This window comes from Ursus americanus, chromosome 35 (assembly GCF_024610735.1).
Source record: "Ursus americanus isolate L20-20 chromosome 35, mUrsAme1.1.p, whole genome shotgun sequence".
Classification (NCBI taxonomy): Eukaryota; Metazoa; Chordata; class Mammalia; order Carnivora; family Ursidae; genus Ursus; species Ursus americanus.
This window is the reverse complement of record NC_142161.1, coordinates 16,556,188-16,569,060: the sequence shown is the minus strand read 5'-3', so window position 1 is coordinate 16,569,060 and position 12,873 is coordinate 16,556,188. Positions and strand designations below refer to the sequence as shown.

At 33.1% G+C, this 12,873-nt stretch overlaps 1 protein-coding gene across 1 annotated transcript in view; it reads right to left on the bottom strand.

Moving 5' to 3' along the window:
• The window catches only part of MIPOL1 (mirror-image polydactyly 1), a 327,574-nt gene that overhangs the window by 239,899 nt on the left and 74,802 nt on the right, over positions 1-12,873 (bottom strand). The window contains exon 7 of the mRNA XM_045799749.2: positions 2,984-3,113. Coding sequence (XP_045655705.2) covers positions 2,984-3,113 — 130 coding nt within the window. The remainder of the gene's footprint in view (positions 1-2,983; positions 3,114-12,873) is intronic.

The following is a 12,873-nucleotide window of genomic DNA, read 5'->3' as shown; positions in this document are numbered from 1 at the left end:
AGACACCAAACAAAATCCCTTAGGCAGAGGACAGAACCTCCAACAAAAGGGGTGTACAGCCTCAGGGAGATCTTCCCAACCTCTATCTCCCCCCCCCCCCACCCCATTGGCACGAGGGAAATGTAAAAGCAATACTTTGCCAAGAAACTGTAGCTCTGAGGAGAAGGTAAACAGGTTTCAAATAAGAAATGCTTATCAAGGAAAATTCACTTGCACTATATCAGAACAAAGAAAAGTTCTTGACAATTTACACACGAGCAAGATGAAGAGAAATGACATGGCAATTATAAATACACCACAAACACATGACAAAAAAAAGATCACAATATAAAAAATAATATAAACCAAAGGAATGAAGAAAATTTTCCTGCCAGTTGTTGGTTTCTTAGAACATAATAAGAACATGAATTCAATAAAGAAAAGTTCAAAGAGAAGATGCCAAAACAAAAAAGTGAATGAAAAGGGAAGTTGAAAACTTAAGGAAATATGCTGAGAACCATAAACGAATAAATAAAAATTTAATAAATGAACTAGAAAAAATCAGGACGGGAATAGAGACAATTGGAATAACTAATACGAAGAAAAGGCTTGAGATGATCACAGTGAATGCAGAGAAAAAGAGGGGGATTCAAATAATTATTGAACAGATAATAAAGACAAAAGGCCCCAATATAAGAATAATTAGAGTCTTTAAAACAACCTAACAAATAGAATATAAAATTCACAAATCTAAAATTTCCCTGAACTAAAAGAAGAATCAAAGAGTCCTTAGTGAGGCATGCGGTGGGTTCCAAATACGTTAGTAAAGAAGAATCAAAACAAATACCATGATTAAGTTCTTCTACTTCAAGAACAAAGAATCCTTCAGGTGTCCTGGCATGAAAAAAAAACCAAAAACCAAAAACCAAAACAAGTCACATATAAGTAAAGGAAAAAAAAAACCTGTGACCTGACTTCTTTTTAGCCAAACTCAATGTCAAAAAATAGAATAACATTTTTACAATGTGTAGAATAAAAAATACTTAACACAATAATTTCATTCATAACCAATTTGAATATAAGAATAACACAAAGCCAGTCTGAGGCATGCTAAATCTGAGCATAAAGTATTTTTAGTCCTTCCTCAAAAAACTGAAACTGAAATTCAGTTACCCAGGGATTTCCCAAAATAAAGAAACCAGGTATAAAATGTCATGTATGAAAAAAAGTTGCAGATGATTATTCAATCCTTTTAAATATAAAATCAAAATTAAACAACAGGGGGGCATTTTGGCTATAGAATCTAATACAATTTTTACAAGGATTTTAAAACTTATTTCATAGCTGAAAGTCAAATGATACTGTTTAACTGAAACACTGCATGTTTTCAAAAACCGAAAAGAACTGATGATTCCAACATCTTAATGTTTTTCAGTCTCTTTTCTTAAATTTTGAAGGATCTTTGGGGAATTAATATATCTTACTGTATAAAGTAAACTTTCCATGAGTTTCAAAAATTTCTTTAGTTTCACTTTAATTGACTATTACTCCCAAATTCAAGTAACACACAGCACCAGCTATGACACAGGTACTTTTCAATATTTATTAAGTCATTCAGTCCTCATAACAACTTATACAAAGTAGGCACTCTTTACCCATTTTGTAGGCAAAAAACTGAGTTCCAGAGACTCTGAGTAATTTGTTCTCAGCTGTACAGCTAGGAAGCAACAGAGCTAAGATTCAAATACAGATGTCTGGATCTGGATTCTGCTGTTAACCTCTACATTATATTGCCTCTCAAATAAAACAGCATGTAGAGAATTATTTGATTTTTATCAAATTAATTCTATGTATACATCCATTCAACCACCATCAACCATCCATTCTTGTAGATAATAGTATTTAACCATTTAAGCAAAGAAAATGTTTGGAAAAACCTTTCTCTATTGATAAAGATAGTTATTTGGGAGTAGGCACTGGGGAATTCAGGTAAATTTTTTCGGTTTGTTTATTTCTATTATTCAATGAGTTTAATGCCTTATAATGAGTATCAGTCTTCAAAAAAAAAAAAAAAGAAGCCATTAATCTAAACAAAAAACAAACTACATTATCTAATCACAACTTGAACACTGTCATGGTAATTATTTAATGACTTTTTGTCTCCCTAATGAACAATGTTTTAATTAGTACTTTACTGTAATCCCCCACGGAGCCTAGTACAATGTCGGGCAGAGCAAACACTCAATACATATATTGATGGGTCATCATAAAATATTACATTACTACATTGTACCTATCTTACAAGTAGCATATTTCTAGATGCTCTAGAGCCTTTACCTAAATCTGACTCCTTAGACTGGCATCATTTACATTATCAGGGGGCTTGAAGGAAAACAGAATCTTAAGCTCCATTCCATACTTACCGAATGAGAATGAACATTTTAACAAGATTTCCCAAGTCACATTAAAATTGGGAAATTCCTAGAGCATTATTTATCTAAGTGTGGCCCATTATTTACCTATATCAGAATCACCTCGGTTGCTTGTTAAAAATGTAGATCCTCAGGCTCTGCCCTATTTCAAATGTCATTAAAGTTTATGATACACCTAATAAAAGTAAAAAGCAGTGACAAACAGGAATAAGCATATTAAACAGAGAGCACCGAAAGACTCACATAGTTTAAATAAATAAAAAAAGTGATAATAAGAGAGGGAAGAAAAGAGGCATCATAAAGGAAGGCAGAGTAAGGATATCAACAGCAGGCTATGAAGGAGTAAAGAGAGTAATGTACAGACAGTGCTGTGTATTCCCTCGCATCACCCCCCTTTTTTTTTTTGACTGTTATCCCTGACATGCAAACTACTACAGCATGACTGTGGGAATATAGAATTTACTGGTATACCATGTAACAATCAGTAACTTTTCTTAATATGTAACCACCATATAATGCAAACACTTTATAAATGCTTCAAAAGTCACATATAGTTTTAAATGTATACATACACTTTGAGAGACATTTCCATATGCTTGGCTCTTGCAACTGCTTCATCTCTCTCTTCATTGGCTAACCGCAAGCGAGACATAATAGCTTCATCACGTTCCTTCTGTGCAAAATACACTTCTTCAACCAGAGCTACCAAAATATATAATCCATAATTAGAGAAAATTTAAAAATGCTTACTTTTAGCAAAAATAAAAAGAAAACAATTTTTTACTAAATTAAATTAGTATCAGTTAATCATTGAAAAAACATTTTTTTTTAAAGATTTTATTTATTTATTTGACAGAGAGAGAAAGACAGCCAGCGAGAGAGGGAACACAAGCGGGGGAGTGGGAGAGGAAGAAGAAGGCTCCCAGCAGAGGAGCCCAATGTGGGGCTCGATCCCAGGACCCTGGGATCACGCCCTGAGCTGAAGGCAGACACTTAATGACTGAGCCACCCAGGTGCCCCTGAAAAAACATTTTTAAAAGCTACTACAAAATTGAGATACATTTCATACCCATAAAAACATAAATTAAAAGGTCAAATAATAACAAATACGGTGAGCTTGTGAAATAAAGGAAACTCTCACATACACTGCAGACAGGTGTATATATCTCTACAGACATTTGAAGAGCAACTTGGCAAATTAAAGATTTGCCTATAACCTGGCAAATCACCTCTTTGGTATGCACCCTAGAGAAATTCTTGCACATGTACACAAGGAAACATGTATAAAAAATGCTTATTACAGCATTATATAATTGCAAAAACTTAGAAATAACCCAAATGTCAAAAAACAGGAGCAAGAATAAATAAATTACTAAACATTCAAAATGGAATACAATACAACATTTAAAATGAATTAGCTATGGACAAATGGGACACATTTCAAAAATAAAATTATGGCAAAAATTGTAAGGTGCAAGGCAAAATAACTCTACTTAACATTTATGGACAAACATATTAAAACAAGCATGGCAATGATAATCATCAAACTCAGGATAGTAGTTATGTCAGTAGCACAGTGGAAGAAAAGGAAAGAAAATGGGATCAAGGAAAAGCAAATGAGCAGAGCTGAGCCCATTAGCACTGTGCATCTCCAGGGAGCACTGTTTATATAGATCATAGTACAAACAGCCTCATCTAGATTTGTGTAGTACTATATACGGAGCTTTGATGTTATCTGAAATTGTCATTTCTCAAGCATAATTTCTACCTGAAATCTTACATAACTTTTAAAATATTACTGCAATGTTAGACAAAAAGGGGCTCAAACACCTAGATCACCAAACCAAATTTTATTTACACTATCAAACCACAAAATAAACTTAGGAAAGATGTTTGGAATGTTCTTTCAGTTCACAAAACATTGGGTTTTTGCTAACATTTGTCATAGATTAATGCATAGCTAATTAAGAGTTATTCTTGTATTATTTAAATTATAGCTGGTAGAAAAGAAACAAACCCCGAGAGTGAATCAACTATATCTTTTCCATAATAGAATATAAAATGGAACATGTAACAGCAAAGCTAAACTCAAAACCATTTCCAAGAAAGTGAGCCTAAGGGAAGAGAAATATATTCATTCATTTCTTCACTCATTCATTCATTATTCTTTCATCAAATATTTATGAAATTCCTGTGGCAGTCCACCCATCTGGTTGTAAGCAGTATGACTACAGTGTTCTAAAATGTCCTTACCTTCCTGGAGATATATACATTCTATTATAGAGAGACAAAAAAGAGAGAAAGTAGGGCCAAAATTGAACAGGTAGATAGATAGATAGATAGATAGATAGATAGATAGATAGATAGATAGAAGTAAAGGTTTTGAAGGAAAATAAGGGTGTATGAGAGAAAAAAGGAGTAATTTGGAAGATGGGAAAAGAAAAACTAATTTAGAAAGGTGGCCAGAAAAGGGCTTTTAAAATAAATGACATTTCAGCGCATGGTAAAGGAAGAGAAGCCATATATACATATTTGAAAGGAGACTAATAAGCAGAATAAAAAGTAATAGAAAGGCCCTAAAAGTATTAGAGGAACAGCAGTAAGGCCAATGTGTCTGAAACACAGTGAGAAAGGGTGAGAGCTCTGGGTGATCACATGGGGCCTTGTGATCCATTGCAAGGATTTTACATATCACCTAACTATGACGGTAGCCAATGGAGTGTCCTGAGCAAGGAAATGACAGCATCACGTTTATGTGGTGGAAGTCTGAAAAGGAATTCTGGTTTCTGGGTGAGAAATAGTCTGGAGGTGGGAATGCATAGAAGAAGAGACCAGTTAGGAGACTAGAGGAATAGTCTAAGCAAAAATTCACATCAATAACCCATATAAATGGCCCATTCCCTGAAAGTTAAGCTACTTAGAAGGAGATCTATATATATATAGATAGATAGAGACCTATCTATCTATCTATATATATATATATATATAGAGAGAGAGAGAGAGAGAGAGAGAGTTTAGATAGTACATTAAAAGACTTCTAGAACAGAAACAATTTGATCAGCTCTGTGCTTTAGAAGGAAACACCCACAAGTTGGCATATAGAGTGTATCTGGAAGATGCAGGGGTCAGCAGAAGGTTGCAGGTTGGATTGTACGTGCCCCTTAACCCAATCATAGATTACTCTAACAGTTCAGGTAAGAAATAATGAAATCCTGAACCAAGTCAAGGGCAATAAAACTGAAAAGAAAAAGAAGGGATTCATTCATAACAAAAAGGTAAAATAACAGAACCCAAGAGTTAAGCATGTACTGAATAAATTTTAGAACCCAAGAATTAAGCATGTACTGAATAAATTTTAGAGAAGAGAAAAATAGGACAGGTGACCTCACCAGACCATCTCTCGATTTATCAGTAGTATGATTTTCTTAAAACCTTAGGATAAACAGATTACTCTTCTCACTGCTGCTACATTGGTTTCAAGGCAAAAAAAAAAAAGTCTCTGCCTGGCATTCAAGGAAAACTAGAGTCCAGTTCTAGCTTACTTTCCCAGCATCACCTACCACCATGCTCCCTCTAGGACAATGTTACATAAAATGCAGGTTGCAAAACACAGTTTTTAACAGTTAGGTATCACTTTAATACATATTACAAAAATACAACAGGTACATTAGGCCTACAATGTCTCCTAGTATCATTTAATTTAACGTCTAATTAAATTTTAAATTTCTCTAAGCTACCCAAATACACTGCTGAGCCAGATGCCATATGAACGTAACTTTCTATTACTTCATTTATTTAAAGTTCAAAAACACAAAAGAATGACCTAGTTATTAAACTTAGGATAATGCTTACGTTTTGGAAGGAGTACTGAAAGGGAGGATGAGGGACAATTCTGGGATACTGGTGATATTTGGTTTCTTGATCTGGGTGCTGGTTACACAGTTTGTCCAGACTTTCTGAGATTCATAAAACTGCACAGTTATTGGTGTGCTTTTATGTTTAGATGTTAAAACTAAATAAGGAATATTACATTAAAAAGAATAAATCTATTTATCTAGTTAAAAAGTTGAGCTGATTTAAAGAAAAATATTAAGAGTAGAAAAAAGTTAGCATGTATGATAAAATTTCTGGTACTTGTTAAGATTAGATTTTGAGCAGCAGAGACTTGTCCTTCTGGTCAAGATGGAGTAACAGGATCTGGATTTGTCCTTCCACTTAAATCAATGTTTAAAAAGATTTTATTTATTTATTTGAGAGAGAGAGAGAAAGAGAGCATGTGCACGCACTTGGGGGTAGGGGCAGAGAGAGAGACAGAGAGAAAAGCAGACTCCATGCTGAGAAGGGAGCCCAATGCGGGGGCTTGATTCCAGGACCCTCAACTGAAGGAAGACGCTTAACTGACTGAGCCACCCAGACACCCCAAAACAATATTTAAAAATGGGCAAAATATATAAGATGACAGCTTTTAAGACTGTAAGGAAAAAAGAACAGTGACCTGAGGAAACAAACAAACAAAAGAGTTGAGCCCTATGATTGTCCCAGCTTAATAACTGAGAGAATTTCCAGAACATGGTACAGAAAGGGAAGAATCAAGGAGGAGCCCAGCTGATTCCACAATTTGGGAGGGCAGAGATATAATCTGGGGAAACCAAAGCAGCTGGAACTCACAAGAGAGACTATTAGATAAAAAACAGCTGCAAAGAAAGAGAAAATTTTAGAGATGTACAGAGGGTCTTTCTCAAAAAGTCGGTTGAATACTGAGTGCACATGTGTAAGTAAACTACTCCAAACGGGAAAGAACCACCTGAAAGGATTAGAGGCAACAGTGCCCTGGGCTCCACAAAACCAGAAATAGTGCATGTTGTTCCCACCAGCCAGATCAGAAAACCTCAAGATTCATGAGGTACTGCATAGAGTACTCAGAAGGGTCTTGCCTTGGTAGTGGGGATTAATTAACCCTAAACACTGCTCTGGTAACATCTAGCGTATCTTTAAAACATGACCAAAGGGACACCCGGGTGACTCAGTTGGTTAAGCATCTGCCTTTGGCTCAGGTCATGATCCCAGGATCTTGGGATCGAGTCCCACATTGGGCTCCATGCTCAGTGGGCAGCTTGCTTCTCCCTCTGCCTGCCACTCCCCCTGCTTCTGCTCTCTCTCGTGCTCTTTCTCTCTACCTCTGGCAAACAAACAAACCTTAAAAAAATGTGATAAATAAATAAATAAATAAAAAGAAAAGAAAACATGACCCAAAAGGAGAGGCCTATTTCCAAAAAACTTAAGTACATCTGATAAGAAAGCTCAAAAATATTTTATAAGAATACAAAATAGCTTCCAAAAGGGTAAAATTCATCATGGCATCAAATTGCTCGGCATGCAAACAAGCACCAAAATTAGGACCCATAATGACAAAAAATTAATCAACTGAAACTAATAGTTTTGTCAACCAACTAACATCACCCTGTCTTATGCATGTTTCTGTTTAAAGACACTTGTTAAAATATACTATTGATTAAGTAACATCGAATCCATAGCCAATGGCACTGCAACTCATGTCTGAACAAAACTTATCTAACACACATATTTTCTCCATAATGCACATCATAACTTTTTTGTACTCAGGGAGCACTAGATTGTATTTCAGCACTAAACTTGGGGGCTGTCTGAAACAGTGAAATCACGAATAAAAGGCACAAAAATGAAGTAAATCTAACACTAACTAAGCTGCAAAAAGAACACTTATTTACAGTATAAGAGCTGAAACAAGAAGGTAGCGTGTGGCCTTGAATGGGATTATTTTTGTTTTTCTTTCCTTAGTTTGTTATTTTAGTTATTTTTATTGATTTTTTAAAGGTAAAATAACATTTCATTCCACAAGATGAATATAAAACCTAAAACTATAAATGTTCTGGGAGAAAACCTCTGTGAATTTAGGTAGGTAAAGCTTTATACACATATATACATACATGTATATATTTTGTTGGCATTCAAAAATTATACATGGGAACTGAAAGAAAAATTTACAATCCATTTTATATTGTTTACTGCACACTATAATGACATAATAATTTGTACAAAATATCACAATATTCTAGTCCTATGTTTACTGCAGCATTATTTACAAAAGCTGAGATGTAGAAGCAACCCAAGTATCCACTGATAGATGAATGGATAAGGAAGATGTGGTATATATACACAATGCAACATTATTCAGCCATAAAAAAGAATGAAATCTTGCCATTTGTGACAACATGGATGGACCTAGAGGGTATTATGCTGAGTGAAATAAGTCAGAGAAAAACAAATACCATACAATTTCATTTGTATGCAGAATCTAAAAACAAAACAAAATAAGAAAAAAAAATCAACAAAACCCAGAAATCGTCCCATTAATATAGAGAATAAACCGGTGGGTGCCAAAATGGGTAAAGGGGAGTGGGAGATACAGGCTTCCAATTATGGATGAAAGATACAGCATAGAGAATGCAGTCAATAGTATTTAATAGTGTTGTATGGTGATAAATGATAGCCATACTTGAGGTGAACATAGCATAGCACATAGAGTTGTTGAATCACTATGCTGTACACCTGAAACTAATGTAACATGTGTCAACTATACTGCAATGAAAAAAAAATTTTAAGCACTTCTAAAAAAAAACCCAAACCCACTTCTAATTTGTAGGTCAGAAAGAATGGACACAATGATGCTACACAGTGATCTAAGTACAGATAAACATGTGTGCCATGCTGTGAAATATTCTGACATATCAAAAGGTTAAAATACTAATTACTAAACTTTAAATGCCAACAGGCTTCCTATCACTTCTGTACAGTGTGATGAGATGTTTATAAAGTGACATTTAACATAAGCTGTATTCTACTTTATATACAATAACAGTTTAATGAAAGTGGTAAGACTAGCAATGTCAAGGGCTTTAAGACTAAGTATAGTTATCTCTATGCTTAAACACTTTACACCAAGAGCTTATTTGGTACTGTTAGTTAATCAAGAGAAAACATTTTTTTCCCTCTATAATGCTATCAACTCTAAAGAGGTAAATAATGTGTATATTTAAAGGAGATTGCCTTCTGAGTATTTTAAAGTTAAGTTTTAAAGTGCCATAAAACACACACACATAAAATCTGATTACACATTTTACAAATGCTAAGAAGTACTTCCAAAATTAATTTTTAAACATCTATTAGGTTATATGTGAAATTTGATTATGAAAAACCTGATTCTTTCTAGAATTCAGTACTTTTAAAGGATCAATATGCAACTCTCAAACATTTTTAGTAAAGAAAACTTAATTGTAAACACTGAGCTTTTCCAAGGTAGATGACTATTACAAAGTTCACTAGAAAATCAATATAGCATTTTAGTTGGAATTTGCTCATTAAACACCCACAGCTCTAATGCAAATTATGATGGAATGAATAAAGCAAATACGCATGCTTCTTTCTTTTTATTAAATGTAAAATCTACTGTTAATTGCATCTCGTATGTCATACAAACTTTTCTCCTTAACTATTAAATAGAAGCTTTAACAAAAGTCATTAGAGATTCTCTTTCTTTGACTTGAATAAATTTCAATATTTGTTCAGTAAAGGTTCACAGCAGTTAAATTACATTAACAAATATTATTAGCTACTATGTAAGCCAACCAAGTAAAATACTTATATTGTAGGTAAAACAAATCATTGGGTGTTTACAATAATATTTGGATATCTCCATTTTTAAACATGGTTATCAAATATCCGATAATTCTTAGGTAAATTCGAGGAAGATTCAGAGAGGATCACCCCCCCTCAACACCAAATACTCAAATTTGTTTAGTAAGCTAATTGTTTTCTAATATGGGCAAGAGTAAATATGAAGAAGCTGAACCATACTAAGTATGAGTTTATTGAGTCAAGACAGAGTACATATTTTCTTAGTAGAACCCAAGTCTATTGACAATCCCATATTCTACACTTCTCATACTACTTTTAAAATACAATAGAAGTGAGGCAGTGTATTGGAAAACATTCTAGTTTAAACACTGGATCATGATTCCCTAAATAACATAATTTGGAGGATAGACATTTACCAAGAAAAAGAATACATTTGTTAACATCCTCAAGGTAGTTATATACATAGAAAAGGCTGAACTAAAGCGAAGGAAAAAGATATCAACAGGATTTGAAACATATAAAATAATCACTGATTACAATTCATGTTCCAAAATTCTAGGCAACAAATATAGATAACAGTTCTATAAAAGACAGGTCTTTATTATATTTGAAAGAATTTCAGATTGTCTGGATATCTACTACTTTACTTGTTAAATGGATTCCTTGCAAATATGCTAGTGTTTTATGAAACCACCACATATATATTCCAGAATCATAAATATTACACTACTGTCTTTTAATTTCCTTAGAAATTATAATTTCTCTCTTTGCATAACTCAGTTACTGGAAATTTAAACATAGATGGTAAATGCCCTACACCGACAAAAAATTAACCAACCTACTCCAAGTAGTTTAATGCTTCTATTTTTTCTTTTACAGACCAGACTATTAAGTTTTTCTAAAAACTATATTTGAATGTTCAACATTTTATATGATTATTCTGTAAATAACCTTTTCTGATTAAAATAATACAGGCTCATTGTAAAAATATGGAAACAAATATTTTACATAGTCTTATAACTTTCTGCGTATGCTTAAACAGAATATATTCCTATATTCTTCAAAAATATGAAATAGTACATGGGATTTTATCATTTGGACATGCTGTATTTGATAGAACAAAGATGCTCCTAGTATTAGATTTTACACTGTTCTCCTTTATTCACTATATAAATAATACTGTAATGAACATCTTTGTACACAAATCTCTATGTGTATACATAGCTAAGTACTGAGGAAAATTCCTACAAGTATGGTTACTGCATTAAAATCAGCTTCTTAAACTCTTAACACACACTTTCAAATTTTCCTCTGTAAAGTTGCTAATACATTTATACTTATCAATGGTATAGAAACTGTTAAAAATTAATTAGAAACATATACAGATAGTAAGTTTTAGTAGCAAAACTATAAAGAACTTTTTTTTTTGCAAAACCCTGAGTTCTTATATACATGTACTTAGTACAGAAACTCAGAGTATGTAAGAGTACTTTCTAAGAATATACTATTTACATTCAAACATTAAAATATCTGATATTAGAGCTAAAATTGTTAATGTGAAAGAAAAAGCTTATCCCAGAAGTATTAAAACCAGTATCAATTATTTTATGCACTTCTGAAATACAATTTTAAGAGGTTCTTAACTTACTTTCTGCATAGAATATCTACTTTAAATTTTAATTAAATACCAATATGAAAATTCTGTAAAACATAACTGCTATCTAAAGTTTTTCCAAGATCATTTCCTCTTCAGAATTAACTAAACATATGGAAAAAAATCTTAAGAATCATTTTCTGAAAATTTTTCTGTTATTCTAATTAGATGATATGCTCTCAACTGCTTGACACCAGGGTAAATTTCATTGTATACCAGACCTAATTAAATATTTCAATTGTTGGTCATTGTTATGCATAATGCTTTCTTTGTTTACTCAATTTTTTTTTTTTCCCAGAAAAATACAAACTTTCCTAGGGAGACAGCTTACAAAATTGGCCACATTCTACCCTCAAGCATTATTTCACTTGGCACTCATCATAATTAATCCTGATGCACACTCACAGGATTCTGCAGCCAAAGATAATAATATAATAAACATTCTACCCGTCAGTATTTCTAAATGCGATATTTCACAGAATTGGGCTTTTTGTTTTTATCTGAAACAACTGGTCATATTATTGAGATCCTTTTTCCTTCCAAATTAAAAGATGCTAGGGATATGAAAAAATCGACATGGGGTGGATCAGATGGTTTGCATCTGCCATTGGCTCTGGTCATGATCTCCAGGTCCTCGGATCAAGCCCTATGTTGGGCTCCCAGCTCAGCGGGGAGTCTCCTTTTCCTTCTCCCTCTCCCTCTGCCTCTTCCCCTGCTTGTGCTCTCTGTCTGTCTGTCTCTCAAATGAATAAATAAAATCTTTAAAAAAATCGATATACATATATATGTATTGCTCCATTATAATACTGTCAATACATTTCAGTATTAAAGGCTATCACATTTTTGTAATGTCTATTATATACATTGTATTATTCTAACATGTATTATTTTTTTAAAGTAAATATTGTATTATCTTCCTCTTATATATAAAACTCACTTTTGTTCTTAATCATTAGATGGTCAATATCATCTGAGATATGGTATACAGTAATAAATACTTTTTTTGAAAAGAGAACAGTGTAAATACTTTCTATGACACAACAACTTTTATTTTTCAATGTTAATTGGTTGTAGTGTCCAAATGTATTTGCTATAATGTTTATATATCTATACTTTAAACATTTACATGTTAAC